Raw genomic sequence first — 17468 nt, 5'->3', positions numbered from 1 at the left:
CGTGTCAGGTTTTGGGTTCTTTTCTAATGTTCTGCTGAGTTGATTTAGGTGTGTTTGATTAGGGAGAGGTTGAAAATGTGTACTGTTGGTGTACCTTCAGGAACATGGTTGGGAAACACTGTAATAAAGTGACTAAGCCGAAAAATGAATGAATGACTTTACCTTTATCTCCATAATGAAATCTCAGATGGCTAAAATATTATTTCTATAATTTGTCTAAATGCTCTATATATTTTTCTAAATGTTCTATAAGAAATCCTTACCGAATGATATAAGCAAAAATGATTTTATCTCCATAATGAAATCTCAGATGGTGAAAATATTGGTATACAAGACCTTATGGGTTTTTTAAAAATCGTTGCTGAAATATGAAAAAGCAGCGCTCATAAACAGCTCTTGGTATTCTCAAATGAAACTTAGAAATTATTGAAACCCATTGTGCTTCTGGTGCTTAACAGCTGCATTAAAGGATATTTACTTATTTTTAAAAATAGACATTTGAGAGGAAAAATTAAATGATACTGCCAAACAATGAGATAATTAAATTAGATAAGAAAAATGGTATGTATAGACATATTTCTGTAATATTTTTAATAAAAAGTAATTATTAGTTTTAATTAAAAACTTGACTTTTTAGAGGCAAAAATTGTTTTACTAGAAAGACTCAGGAGGCGGATCAACGTTTTAACATGTATTGAGAAAGCATAAAACATTGCAATTTTGGTTACTGTCCTTTGTGTATAGTCCTTTGGCATAAGCCCCATCGATGAATCAGGTCTCGTGAAGAGCTGGCAAATAAGATGAAGGCAGGGCGGAGCCAGCCCCCAGTGAGAACGGGGCCCAACCTGGTGGTGGTGGGAAGGATGGAGGGAACTTCAGATACGTCACCTATTAACAGCAAAATAAATTGTTTAGACGGCTTATTTATATAGCTCGCTTGATTATTATTGATTGAATTGATAATTAGGAAGAATGACGTAGAATTATTTGTTTGTTTTGTTAGACTTTATTAATCCCAAAGGGAAATTCACATGTCACAGCAGAGCTTTCCATACTAAAAATAGATAAAATAAGTTACATATACAGTTGAAGTCAGAATTATTAGCCAACCTGAATTATTAGCCCCGCTGTTTATTTTTTCCCCAGTTTCTGTTTAACAGAGAGAAGTTTTTTTCAGCACATTTCTAAACATAATAGTTTTAATAACTCATTTTTAATAACTGAATTATTTTATCTTTGTCATGATGACAGTAAATAATATTTGACTAGATATTTTTTAAGACACTTCTATACAGCTTAAAGTGACATTTAAAGGCTTTACTTGGTTAATTAAGTTAACTAGGCAGGTTAGGGTAATTAGGCAAGTTATTGTATAACGATGGTTTGCTCTGTAGACTATTGAAAAAAATATAAAAGGGGCTAATAATTTTAACCTTAAAATGTTTATTTTTTTAATTAAAAACTGATTTTATTCTAGTCGAAATAAAAGAAATAAGACTTTCTCCAGTAGAAAAAATATTATCAGACATACTGTGAACATTTCCTTGCTCTGTTAAACATCATTTTGGAAAATATTTAAAAAAGAATAAAAAATTAAAAGGGGGGCTAATAATTCTGACTACTGTGTGTAAACAATAATAAAATTACATTCACACTTTAGTTTCACAAACAATGACTTGTCTAAATCATATAACTATTACAATTCAGCACAATTCATGTAGAAAGATTTTGATTGGTCTTCCTGGTAGACTTCGCTGAAGCTTTCATTTCCAATTTTGGAGGTTAACGCCCCAGTATAGTGATGGAGACTCTATTCTCCTCAGTGAGCGTCATTAAACCAAGGTCTTGACTCTCTGTATTCATTAAAAATCCCAGGATGTCCTTTGAGAAGAGTAGGCATTCAACCCGGCATCCTGGCCCAATTTGTTGCTATTCTCTGTCCATCGTGGCCTCCTAAACATCCCCAAATCATAATTGGCTTCATTACTCTTTCTCCTCCCTACCAATCAGCTGGTGTACAGTCTGGCACAATATGGCTGCTGTCGCATTATCCAGGTGGATGCTGCACACTGGTGGTGGATGGGGAGATTCCCCTCCTAAAAAATGTGTAAAGCACTTTGAGTGTCCGGAAAAGCGCTATGTAAATGTAAGGATTTATAGAGTGGAGAACTATGACGTCAATTTGTATGCAAAAACCCGGAAGCGAGTTAGCATTTTAGCAGTTCCGGTTCCCTTGTCCCAAAGTCAGTGGGTTATTCAATAGGATTTTGGTTAAATCGCTTAAATAAGGTCCGTGGCTAACACAAACCTCGAGATACTTTCACGTTTTATTCCATGACATAAAACACATCCTTTACATCCCACTCTTGATTTTTTAAATCGGTTACGCTTCTTTAAAAAGACGGTTGCTATCAAGTTGCTAAGTGGGACTACAGGCGCTGTCGGGGACATTATACGCCATTGAGCTGATCTGGTCTGAAGCGCAGCTCGCTTGCGTTGGGCATTTGGATTTCTCTGTTATTTAAGTATTTTCATGAATAGTATTTTATAGTTTGTAGTGATTTTCTAATTGGGAATTCATATTGTGTGTAGACAATGCTTTACTTGTAAAGACTGCCAAGACAGATTAATTTGTTGATCCTTTATTTTAATTAAACGATATTATGGGGATACTGCTTACCAGTGCAGCATGTCTCTTTCCGGCTCTCAGTAATGCAAACATGTGAATAAATGTGTAAAAATACACACATATTAACTGTCATTTTAACGTGATCAACTGATTTTTCATCATTTTATTCTTCATCTGAACACATTTAACTCTGTCATAACTGCAATATTTACACTCCTCCTTAAAATGTATAGCACATGTTAGTGTGTGGGCTGCTTTTCGCTGTACTTCATGGCAAAAAAAGGAATATTGAATGTTGTTCTGTGTCCATGATGGAACTTGCAGGCATTTGATATAGTTGTCCCTAATGCCTCATTTCTGTCATCTGTTACTAAGGTAAGCAGGCTGTACACACGCGAGCGATACACTTATTTAAATATGTCTTATGATAATACTATGTAGGCACTTTTATACATACAGTTTTAAAACTTTTACAACAACCGTAAAGCAAAACAAAATGTATTTCCCATGGAAAAAAACTATCCAAAAGGCACGTAGACCCTGTAGGTCTATGTGTTTTTGCGTATTTATTTGTTTATAATATATAGCGTGCATTATAATATAATAAACAGAGAGATTAACTCTTTGTCATGGACCATATTTCTAAAAATACGCTTGAAAAGTTTGTAGTTGCAGGGTCTGTAGCAGGGTGGTGCTGACGTTACAGGCGAGCGTACCGAAGACACTGTAGTCCGTTTATAGCCTAATGTTAGCTTTTCAATTCTTGCGTTTGCATTTAAGATCCAAAAGTGCTCAAAGTTGTATTTTTGTTTGAGGATTATCCGGCTGGACAGAACGTTTAAGTGTGTTTGAACACAGAGCTTATTATTTGCAATCTTCGAAAAGCCTTTGGGAAAATCTTATAGGGATTTTATAGAGGGAACCAGTTTTATGTTAGCAGCCGATTAGCCTACAAGGTGACATCATAGTTCCTCTACTTTATTATTATATTATTTAAGAACAACAACAAAAAACACCAGATGTGGACATTTTTATTATTATTTTCTATTATTAAATATTGACAAATGAACAATGTGTTTTATTAACGTTCTAAACAACTGATAGATGGCCAATTAAAAAGACATTTTCCAATATTAATAACCGTTTTCTAATACCCAATCTGTTCTAAATGAGAATGAATGGGATTCCCAACTCTGACATTAGTATAGCTTTCTATTCTGGATGAAAGTCTTCACAGCATCTGATTTCACACTGAAAAACCCACATCTTTACCCAAGCAGACGTTGATCTTGTCAATCTGCAGAAGCTTTATATAGTGGAGATGCCTGCCGGTTGCACTGTAGCAGTGATTGACGTGTTTGTCATGATCTAGATCTAGATCTTTCCTCAATCCCACAATCCCCCCTGTGGGGCCTCTCATCAACAAACGTTCCTCCAAACTCCGCTGTTCAGACTAAAGCTAACATGACAACTTGAGAACACTATAAATGTTTCACCGTTATCAGACACGATCCCATTAGAAGAACTTACAGAAATGGAGTTGTTCTTGTCATGAGTGATTTACAGGAGCTGATGGAGGAAAAGTTTACTTCTGTTTTTCATTTTTAAGTGTGTGTTTCAGTGAACGGTGCTTTATTGACTAATTGAAGGGTTCAGATGCAAAATCCTATAAGTGCCATCTGGAATTTTCTTCTACAATGAGAATTTTTCTCTTATGTTTTATGTTCAGTTATTTCATGTTAAAATCGGTTAAAATAACCTATTCTTTGCCCTAAAGGTAAAATTACTGAATCAAGACATAGAAGCTTGAGAAAAATGCTAATATTAGAATAAAATTTCAGATGGCACTTAGAGGTTTTTGCATCTTAACTTAACTAAAATAATTATTTATGGCATATTCTACGTTTTCGTTTATTTTAGGTCAGAAAAGTACTTGACACAGAGGTTTTGTAATCATTTGGTTGAATATATGGTGTGTTTAAAAGTCAAAAACACAGAAAAAGAAATTGCTGTTTTGTCCAACACAGAAAATATGTGCTTCAGTCTATACACTACCTGACAAAACTCTTGTTGTCGATCCCAGTAGTAAGAGCAACAAATAATAACTTGACTTCTAGTTGATCATTTGGAAAAGTGGCAGAAGGTAGATTTTTCAGATGAATCATCTGTTGAACTGCATCCCAATCATCACAAATACTGCAGAAGAACTACTGGAGCCCGCATGGACCCAAGATTCTCAGAGAAATTAGTCAAGTTTGGTAAAGGAAAAATCATGGTTTGGGGTTACATTCAGTATGTGGGCATGCGAGAGATCTGCAGAGTGGATGGCAACATCAACAGCCTGAGGTATCAAGACAGTTGTGCTGCCCATTACAATTCAAACCACAGGAGAGGGCAAATTCTTCAGCAGGTTAGCGCTCCTTCTCATACTTCAGCCTCTACATCAAAGTTCCTAAAAGCAAAGAAGCTCAAGGTGCTCCAGGATTGGCCAGCCCAGTTACCAGACATGAACCTTATTTGAGCATATCTGGGGAAAGATGAAGAGGAGGCATTGAAAACAAATCCAAAGAATCTTGATGAACTCTGAGAGTTCTGGAAGAACGCTTTCTTTGCCATTCCAGATGACTTTATTAATAAGTGATTCGAATCATTGCAGAGATGTATGGATGCAGTCCTCCAAGCTCATGAGAGTCAGACACAGTATTCATTCTGCTTCCACTGCACCATGACTTTATATTCTGTACTGGACATTATTTCTGTTAAGTGACAAGACTTTAGTCAGACCTTACTTTCCTAATTAAATAATAATAAAAAAAAATCAAGGTATGATCATATTTTGTTTTGGTAAAATGAGTGTAATCTAGAGGTCTTCGCCTTTCATATAAGCCACTTCTGATACCAAATGATCAACTAGAACAACTATTGGTTGTTTCTAAAACTTGGATAGACGACAAGACTTTTGTCAGGTAGTGTATATATATATCTATATACTTTTTTTTTAGACTTTTTTTAATCTTCCTTTGTGTTCAACTGAAGAATGAAACAGGTTTAAATCAAATAGATGGAAAATAAATGATGAGTATGTTTGGGTTTTTGGGTAAACTTTCCCATTAAGTGTGGTTTATTTATAAACTAATTTCGAGAGGATCCACGCTCATGATTGAACACAACTGGTACCGCATTAGCTCCGCATATTTGCACCAATTAGATGAATACTGACACATTATAAATTACCAGAGCGTTCTACTCCAGTCATCTTCGTCTTGAAGAATCTCCCCTTCCACCCCTACTCCTCCCCTTCTCTAATAGGGTGGCACGGTGGCCCAGTGGGTAGCACTGTTGCCTCACAGCAAGAACGCAGCTGGTTTGACCCTCTCTGGGTCAGTCGGCGTTTCTGTGCGGAGTTTGCATGTTCTCCCCATGTTTCGCGTGGGTTTTCTCTGGTTTCCATGGTTCTACCGTCCAAAAAACATACACCATAAGTAAATTGACTACTTCAAATAGCATCCTAAAGCAACTCTGAAGCAACTCTTAGTCAGATAAATCTCAGCAGTTCACAAGTAGGGGAGTTCTCGAGACCCACCTGAGCTCAAACTCTCCTCTCGCCCTTTAAATGGGAGGGAGCCCCGGGCTCAAGGATATTCTGAGCTCAGGGCTCTCTCCCGGGACAGCATGCCAAATACGCTTTATTATCAATCATCAGCTAAGTGTGAACTCTTGAAATGCCTGCAGTTGATGGCATGAAATTTTACCAATGCGTAATTCTCAGGATTTATTTATTCATTTATTTTATTTAGGTCTTATTATTGTATTTATTTTGTGCGTTTCTGTGTGTGTTCCAGCAAACGGGAGCGAGGTTCACATCAGTAATGTCCACTTTGAGGACACTGGCGCTTATACCTGCATCGCCCGCAATGAGGCCGGTGTGGACGAGGACATCTCTTCTTTATTCGTGGAGGACTCTGCTCGCAAAACACGTATGTATAAGTCATGATGTGACGACCTCTCTGCCCTCACAATAGAGCTCCACTTTCCCTGTTTCATTGCATGATTTATCAGCCTGAACATTAATAGTTCATAAATGCCAGGTTCCTTTAGATAATAATAGAAGCTGAAGAAGATGAAATAATGGAAGATGAGTCCCGGTGGCCTGATATTTCATGTTCGTAAGCCATTTTACAGCTCAGTGTAGTCCATTGTAGAGAGAGAGAGAAAAAAGATTGAGATTTCTTAGTAACATTTTAAAGTTCCTTATAAAGGCCTGTCAGAATTATATTATTAGCTGTCTCTGTTGTCTTTAATTTCAAATATTAAATTGTAACCAATTATTTCAGTTAATGGATCATTAAATACTGTATTTTAAACTACCTAGTTTCATTGGAAATACATTCCCCGGGCTACATATTTGAGAACCGGGAAATATATGCCCTGGTATACATGTGCTTACAGTTTTTGTTTTCACAAACCCACTAGAGGCTGACTTTACATTTTTGACAGTGTTTTCTAATACATGCCATTTCTTGTAAATCCACCAGAGGCCGCTATGTACATTTCTGGCAATCTCAACATCCTTCTTGCATGTGTTCATGAGAGAAGCAGCCCAGTTTGTCCTAGGTGTATCAGCTTGATATCAACTGACCCACCCATCCCCTTCCCTTAACCCACTCAATAGTGTTTTCAAACACAATCTAGAATAGAAAAGCCATTGCGATCCATTTTTACAACATAATATTGTAAGAATTCAGGTACACAGTATTAAAGAACATTTTGTTTTTAGGAATATTTAGAATATTTAGGTTTGAAATTGAAACATGATAAAAAAAAATATCTTAAAACTAATAAGTAATAATCAATAGTAGATGTAAACAAAAAAGTGCAGGTCAAAAGTAGACATTTAATGCATCTCAGGCAGCATTTTTTTAATAATCAGGCAGATTCCAGGACGGCACTGTTTGTTAAATGTTTGCAGCATGTTTTTTTTAAATGCTGGTTTTCATAGCGTGTTTAACGTCTGCATCTCTTTAGCTATGTAGTGGTACCTGTCTGTGAGTGTGTGCCATTTCGCACTGTCACATTTATATTTTCACTGGAAGGCAAATACATCTGTTACAGTTAACTGTCTGGAAGACCTCTCTGCAGTGCCAACTGCAGTTGTTGTTCCCATGTTTAAAAATGGGTAGGGTTGTGTAGTTTTAGGTGTAATTTAAGGTTAGTTGTGTTGCGTTTTTTTAACAAATTCGACATAATGGCTCATTCACATTAGCGGACTCTCCTTTCTCATTCGGGTTAAAGCCAAAATGTTCTCACTCCAGAGCTGAAGACTGTGGCTTTGAAACCAAGTCCATCATGACTTGTTTGTCCTAACTGACTGTAGTTTCTAAACACGAGTCAGTGGGTTCGTGTTTTGTCTTTTTCACCTCCACTATCTGCTCTCTTTCGTACGCACTCTGTTTGTGTGTGTGTGTGTGTAACATGCGTGGAGAAGCTGCAAAATCCCTGCCTTCCACAGTAAGCAGAATGCAGTGCATTCAACAAAAATTTTAGCTTGTTATATTATGTACATATGTACATTATGTATATTTTGTATAATCAACTCATGTTCATAGAAAAGTCAGTAATAAACATTTCTACACAAGTATTTATGTGTGTAAAGCATCTGTTTTGTGAGAAGTGCTTCTCATATGATATGTGAGCGACCTGTACAGCTTTATTGTAGACATTTCCTCGAGCGAGAATGACGTCGACTGAAAATTTCTGTCATACACCACACCCACCAAAAGGGTACCCTTGGTAGTGGAAACGCAAGCGTAGTGGAAAGGTGACCCGTACCGACCCGAACCGTACCGTACTGTACCAGTCAGTGGAAACGAGCCATTAGAAGCCCAAATACAGAAACAGATGTAGCTCTGTGGAAATAGCAACGTTTGGATGTCATTTTAGCTCTCTCTGATATAACATTGCAGCACCTCTGGCCACGCCCCTTCACTGCACAGTGTGTATGCATGTAACCTGAAGGGTTTGTGATCTCATTAACCCGGATGTATTTTTTTGTAGTCTTTGCTAAGCGAACTCTGTAAAAGCCAATGCTCCCTTTCCCATCTTACATTCAGAGATGTTGTTTATGTTCACACAGCTACATTAAACATCAACTAAAATTATAAATATGATATCGTAGTGGACCATCCCTTTAAACACATCCAGTAACCATAAATCCAGAAAAGCTGTAAGTTTCCAAGCACTCTCTTTAAAGTTTTAACACAATTACCTACATAAGTTGCGGGCAGTGAAGTGTGCAGGAGAACAGGTCACCTCGCAGTCATTGGTCATATTTTCTCCAATAGTTTTGTGGAGGTCTTGGGAAATGTAGCCCTCAGACAGAGTTCAGAGGTCTGGATATTGCAGTTTGGTGAGACGTGACCGAGCTGTGCACCATGCAAACAGAAGGGCAGGGTTTCCTCACAGGTCCTCGGCTCTCTGTGTTTTCACTGCATACATAAAGGATGATCTGTTTTCTCAGATTCACTGCTGCTCAGTGCACTGTTCTGGAGTCAGTTCATGCAGACCCTTTGATCTGTGCTCTGACATATGAACTGCTCCAGCTGTCGGATTAAAACTGGCTGTAGATCAGCTCACACTCAGTCTGTTCAGCTCTTTAAGCATGACCTCTGTGTTAAAGGTGTGCAATATTTATCGTTTTACCATATTGTATTGTTGTGATATTGTAATAGCTATTTTAGCATTGTGTCAGTTGATTTTATCAGTGGCGGATCTAGGAAATGTTAAAGGCAGGGGCCAAGTTTACAGAGGGGGGCCAAGTTATTCAATTGGTGCACTATATGTCTGGAACATATAATTCTTTTTGTCCTATTAAAATACAGTATATATTACTTTATATAGGCCTATCATATCTTTTCAGGGGTTAATTTAGCATCTGCAAATGATCTGCATATCAGAAAATCATATTTTTGCCTGCAGCATTAATGTGAGAAAGAAAATAGTTGCGTTAACAAATATAGATGACTAGTCAGTGTTGTAACATGGGGTTAGTTAACACTGCCCATATTAGCTGTCAGAAACAACATACTCATCTATATGATATACTCCAAGATCGCTTTAAGCTTACAGGAGAAGTTGCATGTGTCTTTAAGCAAGATTGTAGGTTTTATCAATATTTTTTTAATTTATTTTTTTAAGAAGCTGATTCTCATGACAAACAAATATTTTCCCCCTAGCATTCATTAGATGAAGAACAAAATACTTGCATAATATAAAGAAGCTGTTTCATTAGTCTGGTTTTATGCTAAGCCAAGGATGCCGCTGGCCGCCACGGGCCCTCTGAGGGGGTGGTGGGGGGCTGTGGGTAGTGGTAGGGCAGTGGGGGTTGTTGCGGGGGGGGGGGGGGGGGGATAGGGGGGGTGTATTGCGGGCCCATAATTATGTCTCTGGGGCCTAAATGTATGGGCCCTTAGAATCGTCCTAACTTTCACTGCGTCAGGATTGCCTTTTGAGGCGCAGGTCATTTATTAAATGAAGAAAAGATTCACGCAGCTTCTCTTATCGCAGCAAATTTAATTTTTGGTGCCAGATAATCAGGAAGTGACGATTTTGTTCACTTCGACTCGTTTGATGGAAACGCTGTTTTTATAAGCTATAGTTGTAATTATATCAAGTAATATCACACTATATCACATCATTAAGTGAATTATTATTTTTTAATATACATATTTTTTTAAAATAACAGTAACAAAAATAATTTTTTGTGATATATTTCAGTCAGTGTTGCCAGATTGGGCAGTTTTGTACGGGTAAAAAATGGCATTAGGTGGGTTGACAAAATTTGGGCAGTTTTAAAATGTAAATTGTTTATGTAAATTATTTATTAAATTATAACTGTGTGCTCCTACTCCATTCAATTAATAGTGATCAATGCAAACTGCCTGGGCCTACCCGCAGGAGGAGGTGAATGAAAATTGTTTCAAAATCTGATTCCCTTTCGCGTGCACACGCATTCTGCAGTGCCTGCAGTTAAACTCACAGCGGTTAATTCATAACACTTTTATTGATCATTTTTTTTCTGCAATTCACAGCAAGAACAAACGTAGAAGTGTTGTCTGAGGGTCCGAACCCAAGTTCGATTGCCCCCCCCTTGCCACCTTCTCAGCTGGTTTGTGTTCACACCATCTTTTTTCTTTCGGAACCCCGGTACATTTGCGTCATCGAGCTGCTGTCGTGTTTACCGCTGTTGCTGGGTGACGGACATGAAAGTAAAGCGCCAATCACGGTCATTCTGCTTTTACCGAATCTTTTGGTTTTGAACATACAGAAAGCGACTGGCATCTATCTGCCGCAAAAATATTAAAAACGTTCAAAGCATCACGCGATGTCTGCAGAAGCTGTTTTTGGAGGAGACAAGCAGACATTATCACGTTAATTGGCCTGGCTCAGTCCCGCTTGTCACCAAGGTACAGTACGTGATACACAGACACACATACACACGAATGAAGACAACATTTTGTTGTACTGTTGGCGGTTCACTGCCGTTATTTGGTACGATTGCATTCATACCAGAAGTGGACCTGACCAGAGTTCGCGTAAACCATACGTTAGACCACCTCTTTCAGCCGGACTCGGGTACGATTTATGGGTGCACACTCGAATTCAGAAGACACCACACACACCAGCTAAACGTACCATACTCTGACGTCACACGAACCCAGGTGCAGGTCCAAAAGTGCTAGTGTGAAAACACCCTGATTGACAAGCAGAACCTAAATTTGTTCAAAAGAATTTAAAACACCAAAAGGGACAAATTTATACCGCATTTTCGAAAGTAAAACATACTCTAATAGGTAGTTTAGTCCAGGGGTTTTCAAACACCTATTAAGTGGGGTGCGAGACATTGAGGTGTGCACTCGAGTCAATTATGATGACAATTTTTATGCGTTCACTAGAGGGAATAATATAATTAACGTTAGCTCCACAGCTAACTATCAGGCACCTGTAGAGTTATTGCATTCCAGTAAAATATATACAAATAAAATGGACCGGGTGCTTTTTAAAACTAATGACGGTGAATGAATAAAAAGTCAAACCGGTGAGCCGTCTGATAAAAAATTGCCCTTCTGAATCAAATCAGCAGGATGCCCATCTGGATCTTTCACTTACTTTGAAGACACTACTGACTACGTTTACATCAATAGTTATTTGCCTTAATCTGAATAAGACAACAATATAATTACGTGAAGCGCTATTTGAATGTTGTGTCACCAGGCTATTCACTTTTCCTGTCTGAATTCATGAGTCTCATGTAATTTTGGGTGACTTTAACTGCAGTTCAGCAGTTTAACTTTCACTCATGACCATTTCATTCATGCCCCTGTGACAAACTGGGGTATTTGCCGTGAATATGAAGAACTGGTGGAAGAGTGTTGTTTTCATTGATACCACACCTCGAATGGAAAGAAAAAAAACTTCAGCATTTCATGATGTGTGTGTGTGTGTGTGTGTGTGTGTGTGTGTGTGTGTGTGTGTGCTGTGCGTGTGTGGTGAAAAGTCCTACATGACGGTAATAGTTTGATCGCGGTGTTTACTTCAATAATGCCACTAGTGTATGCACACTCCACGTCTTAATTCCATTTCTGTTTAGTTCAGTTATGACTTTAGTCGGATTAAAGTAATCAAAAATCGTTGTTTACATGGTGACTCTTAATCAGAGTATTGTCCTAATCATTAAAATCGTATTAAAGTATTGTTGCCCATGTAAACATACCCAATGTTTGACTCTGTATGTACGTACATCAAAAGCAAGTATGCTATGGCTCATGCTTATTGACAGCGGAAGATGATTTGCGGTTAGTTGTGTCAGAAATCCTCACAGAAACAGACTCAGCCATCACACTGAATCATTTACGCTATGTATTTATGTTTCAATGTAATTAATTCTACGCACTTTAAATGCAGCAAGTTATATGTGAATGATGTTTGCACATGCATTATAATTTTGGCTCAAGGGAGGGGTGCCTGGGGGAGGGGGTCAGTGAAATTGGACAAACTTGGGGGGGCGTGTGTCCTAAAAGTTTGAAAAACCCTGGTGTAGTCTACACAACAAGTGCAGTGTGTGGGTGAGAGGGGGCGCAGTGTTTCGATGTGATCTACCTTTGCTGTAATGTTACTATTGTTGGTTGCTGTATGATTAAAAATATGACAGTTAAAGTAACCATGCTAATTTTTTTATTTATATAAATGTAAATAAAATAAAATATTAATCTAATATTTTGTGCAGATTTTATGTGCATTGGGCAGATTTTGAACAGCTTTTGGGCTGGAAAAAGTCAGCTATATCTTGTTGTTGTTTTAGAGAAACTGATCAAAACTTGAATGTTGTCCTCCACCAAAACATCCTTTTTTGAATTATTAAATAGTATTATAATATTAATAAATATTTTAATCACTGTAGTTTTTATTTAATTGAATTACCCAAAGTAACATTTCTAATTTGCATCTTTATTTCAGCTTTATTTTGGATAAAATTATTGTAATAATAGCAATAATAGTAATAAACAATAAGTTGAGAATTAAGCATGTAATTTATTTGCACGCTCAAATTAAAGTCAATTTAGAAGACCCTGTTTAATGGAGAAAAAACTATTCAGATCAACTCAAGAATTTACCAAGGAGATCTAGGGCATCAATTGTGCCCTAGTAAATAAAAATTGATATAGCTTTTGCGAGTAATTTGGACCACTTTTACAATGCGTTAAAGTTCCCCTATTATGCTATTTTAGAGGATTCTCATTTTGTTTTGGAGGTCTTCTACAATAGGTTTGCATCCATCCAAGGTCAAAGACACTTTAATTTTCTCATAATATCCACTGCAGCTTCCGCTCTATTCTTTGAGTGTCTGAAATGGTTGGTCTTTGTAATTCTCTCCCGTCCGAGAGTCAGCTCTGCTCTCATTGGTCAGATGATTGGCCTAGTCTGTTGTGATTGGTCAAACACCCAATACTATATTTCAGATCATTGCTTCAGCACTTTTAACACAGTGATATGAACAATAACAATTTTGTTGTAATTGTCGAATCAAACATTTCGAATCAAACTCTATTCATCTACAGCTATACAGTTTGAGGGTCAATGCAGAGGTTGACCTTGGTCAGCAAATGAAAGGCCAATTTGAAACAAAGCTCACATTGCTTTGTCTGAGAAGACTGGTGTTAAAGCTTTGGCAAAAATAAGTCTACATCGGATTTTGAGGTTTTCAAATATTCAGATCAACTCAAGTTTTTGACAGTAGACTGTGCTCTAGGCCTTTTTAACAGTAGACAGCACGTGCTAGGCTACGTTTTAACAGCAGGTGGTGCTCTAGGCTAGTTTTTTTCAGCAGCACTCTATGCTAGTTTTTTTACAGCCAACAGCACTCTATATGGTCATTTTTTAACAGCAGGTGGCACTCTATTCTAGTTTTTAACAGCAGACCACACTCCAGGCTAGTTTTTAACAGCTGGCGGTGATCTGGGCTCGTTTTTTACAGCAAACGGCGCTCTAGGCTAGTTTTTAACAGCAGATGGCACTCTAGGCTAGTTTTTAACAGCAGATGGCACTGTAGGCTGGTTTTTAACTGCAGATAGCGCTGTAGGCTAGTTTTTAACAGCAGATAGTGCTCTAGGCTAGTTTTTAATAGCAGACAGCACTCTAGGCTAGTTTTTAACAACAGACGACGCTCTAGGCTAGTGTTTAAGTAGTTTTTAACATCAGACGGCACTCTAGAATAGTTTTTTTTACAGCAGATGGCGCTCTATGCTAGTTTTTAGCAGCAAATGCTGCTCTAGGCTAGTTTTTAACATCAGACAATGCTCTGTCATGCAGACAGTGCTGTAGGCTAGTTTAACAGCATATTGCACTCTAGACTAGTTTTTTACAGCAGACGGCGCTCTAGGCTAGTTTTTAACAGCAGACGGCACTCTAGGCTAGTTTTTAACAGCAGATGGCATTCTATGCTAGTTTTTAACAGCAGGCGGTGCTCTAGGCTAGTTTTTTTACAGCAAACAGCGCTCTAGGCTAGTTTTTAACAGCAGGCGGTGCTGTAGGCAAGTTTTTAACAGCAGATGGCACTCTAGGCTAGTTTTTAACAGCAGACGGCACTCTAGACTAGTTTTTAACAGCTGACAATGCTCTAGGCTATTTTTTTACATCAGACAGCGCTCTAGGCTAGTTTTTTTAATAGCAGACGGACATTCTAGTCTAGTTTTCACATCAGACAGTGCTCTAGGCTACTTTTTAACTACTGACAGCGCTCTAAGCTAGTTTTTACCAGCAGATGACACTCTATTTTTCATTTTCACAGCAGATAGGCACTCTAGGCTAGTTTTTAACAGCAGATGGCACTCTATTTTTGATTTTCACAGCAGAAGGTGCTCTAGGCTAGTTTTTAGCAGCAGACTGACCATCTAGGCTAGTTTTTAACAGCAGATGGTGCTATAGGCTAGTTTTTAACAGCAGTCATTGCTCTAGGCTAGTTTTTAACAGTACACTCAAATGCTCACAAGGACGAATGCTTGTGTGTTCATCATAGTTTTAATGTCATGATATAAATGTAAAAACAGCTCACAATGAACACTCTTGTAATTCGCTAAAACCTTTTCTAACAACATTAATGATTATTTTAGGTTCTGGTGGTATTTATATGGAAGTGAATGCAAGCAAGGGCAGCTGTTTGTAAAGCATTTACAGCACCATATGCTGTTAAAACCTAAACTCCAGATCAACTCAGGAGAGAATGTTGATATAGGGATGCACGGTGGCGCAGTGGGTAGCACGTTTGCCTCACAGCAAGAAGGTCACTGGTTTGAGCCTTTATCAGCAGCTGGTAACCTGGTTTAAGGCATATGAACTTGTTGTCAGTTGTCAGCACTAATCCTTTACAATTTTAATGTGTGTTTGGGCACAACGTTGTCAGTTGGCGTTACTGTGTGGAGTTTGCATAGTCTGCCCGTGTTCGCGTGGGTTTCCTCCGGGTGCTCCGGTTTCCCCCACAAGTCCAAAGACATGCGGTATAGATGAATTAGATGCAACTATAGGTGAATTGGGTAAGCTAAATTGTCCGTAGTGTATGTGTGTGAATGAGTGTGTATGGATGTTTCCCAATGATAGGTTGCAGCTGGAAGGGCATCTGCTGCGTAAAACATATGCTGGATAAGTTGGCAGTTCATTCCGCTGTGGCAACCCCAGATTAATAAAAGGACTAAGCTAAAAAGAAAATGAATGAATGAATGAATGAATTTACAAATTCTCAAAATAAATGCAGAATCAAATTCTCAAAAAGAAAAAAGTTTTATTTTACCACAGCTTTAACTGGAATCATAGATTTCTTTGGCCTTGGGAATTTAGAATTACTTTTCTTTTTGGAGACAGCAACATTTATCATGCGTTTTGATTTTTTAAAACTTGCTTCATCTTTTTTAACGTCCTTCACATTCACAAAAAGCTATAAAATGTACAGCTTAATGGTTACTTTATGTTAATATTGCATACCTAAATGTTTTAGCCCCTGTTTATTACATTAATAATTGCATAGAAAAAGCATGCATTAAAAAAAAAGAAAGAAAGTCATGCAGGTTTTGATCTACGCAAAGATGAGCCAATCGTTTCATTTGGGTGAACTGTTCTTTTAATACATTAGTGAGTGTCAAGAGCAGTTCTGCTTCGTCTTTTGTTTTGAAAGCAGGTTAAATGGTTGGATTTGATAGTCTGTGCTATTGCTTTCATTGTGAATGAGAGGAACAATCCTGCACTGTCAGCTGGGATTTCCTCTAACATTAGTCCTGGAACGGCAGGTCTGAACTCATAAGCCTGGGATGATACACGGCTCCCTGCCTCCACAGAGCGCAGCAGCCCGGCAAATACATTTCCAACTACATTTAAAATCACTTTTTATTGATATCAGCGAGCCTTTAACATGCCGCTTCACTGGTGGGTAATGAATTTGTCCTTGTTGCTGAGTAACTCACATGCAAATGAAAAATGTTCTCTATATAATATATGAGATCTACTTGAGATCGCCATTAGTTATGTTTTCATCCATGCGTTTTGTAATATTGCATTAAAAAATGTTGGATGCAAATGGGAGGATGCGCATAAAAAAATGTGTGCAGTGAAGTACAATGAAAACACCTTTATCAAATTAATAGGTTGATACGCAACAAAAAGATCATGTGACTTAGTCTCGACAGATGATGGATTGAAAGTCTGCATTAACCAACACAATCTCACAGCAATTCGTAACTTTTGATTAAGTGGCTAATTCGTATGAATTTGTACAATCTAATTCGTACAATATAGTACGATTTGCTCATTCCCCAATGATGGTTGGGGTTAGGTGCTACGCCTCCTTTTTACAATCGTACAATTTCGTACGACTGAACTCGCACAAGTTTGTACAAATTAGCTACTAAACTGACAAAACGTAAAATACTTACGTTTCCTCGTCAACCAGCGGACTAGTCACAATCACAACATATAAGTTGGTGCTTTGATTCCTCAAAAACAAACTTTGTTTTTTATATGTGTATTGTGTGTCTACCAATCTGACGATGGCGCTGTAGGCTCTTTTTTAACAGCAGACAGCACTCTAGGCTAGTTTTTAACAGCAGAAAATGCCCTATGCTAGATTTTAACAGCAGATGGCGTTCTAGGCTAATATTAATTATGCGCTGTAGGCTAGTTTTTAACAGCAAATGATGCACTCTAAGCTAGTTTTTAACAGCAGAAGGCACTCTATGCTAGCTTTTAATTGCAAATTAGGACTGTAGGCTAGTTTCTAACAGCAAACGATGCACTCTAG

The 17468-nt window shown here is 37.9% G+C and overlaps 1 protein-coding gene across 1 annotated transcript in view; it reads left to right on the top strand.

Moving 5' to 3' along the window:
- fstl5 (follistatin-like 5) overlaps window positions 1–17468 on the top strand; it is a 343175-nt gene that overhangs the window by 266669 nt on the left and 59038 nt on the right. Inside the window, 1 exon segment of the mRNA XM_056472163.1 lies at window positions 6472–6606. Within this exon segment, the coding sequence (XP_056328138.1) occupies window positions 6472–6606 (135 nt within the window).

Source organism: Danio aesculapii, chromosome 14, assembly GCF_903798145.1.
Source record: "Danio aesculapii chromosome 14, fDanAes4.1, whole genome shotgun sequence".
In the NCBI taxonomy this organism is placed as follows: Eukaryota; Metazoa; Chordata; class Actinopteri; order Cypriniformes; family Danionidae; genus Danio; species Danio aesculapii.
This window is presented reverse-complemented; position numbering and strand designations above follow the sequence as displayed.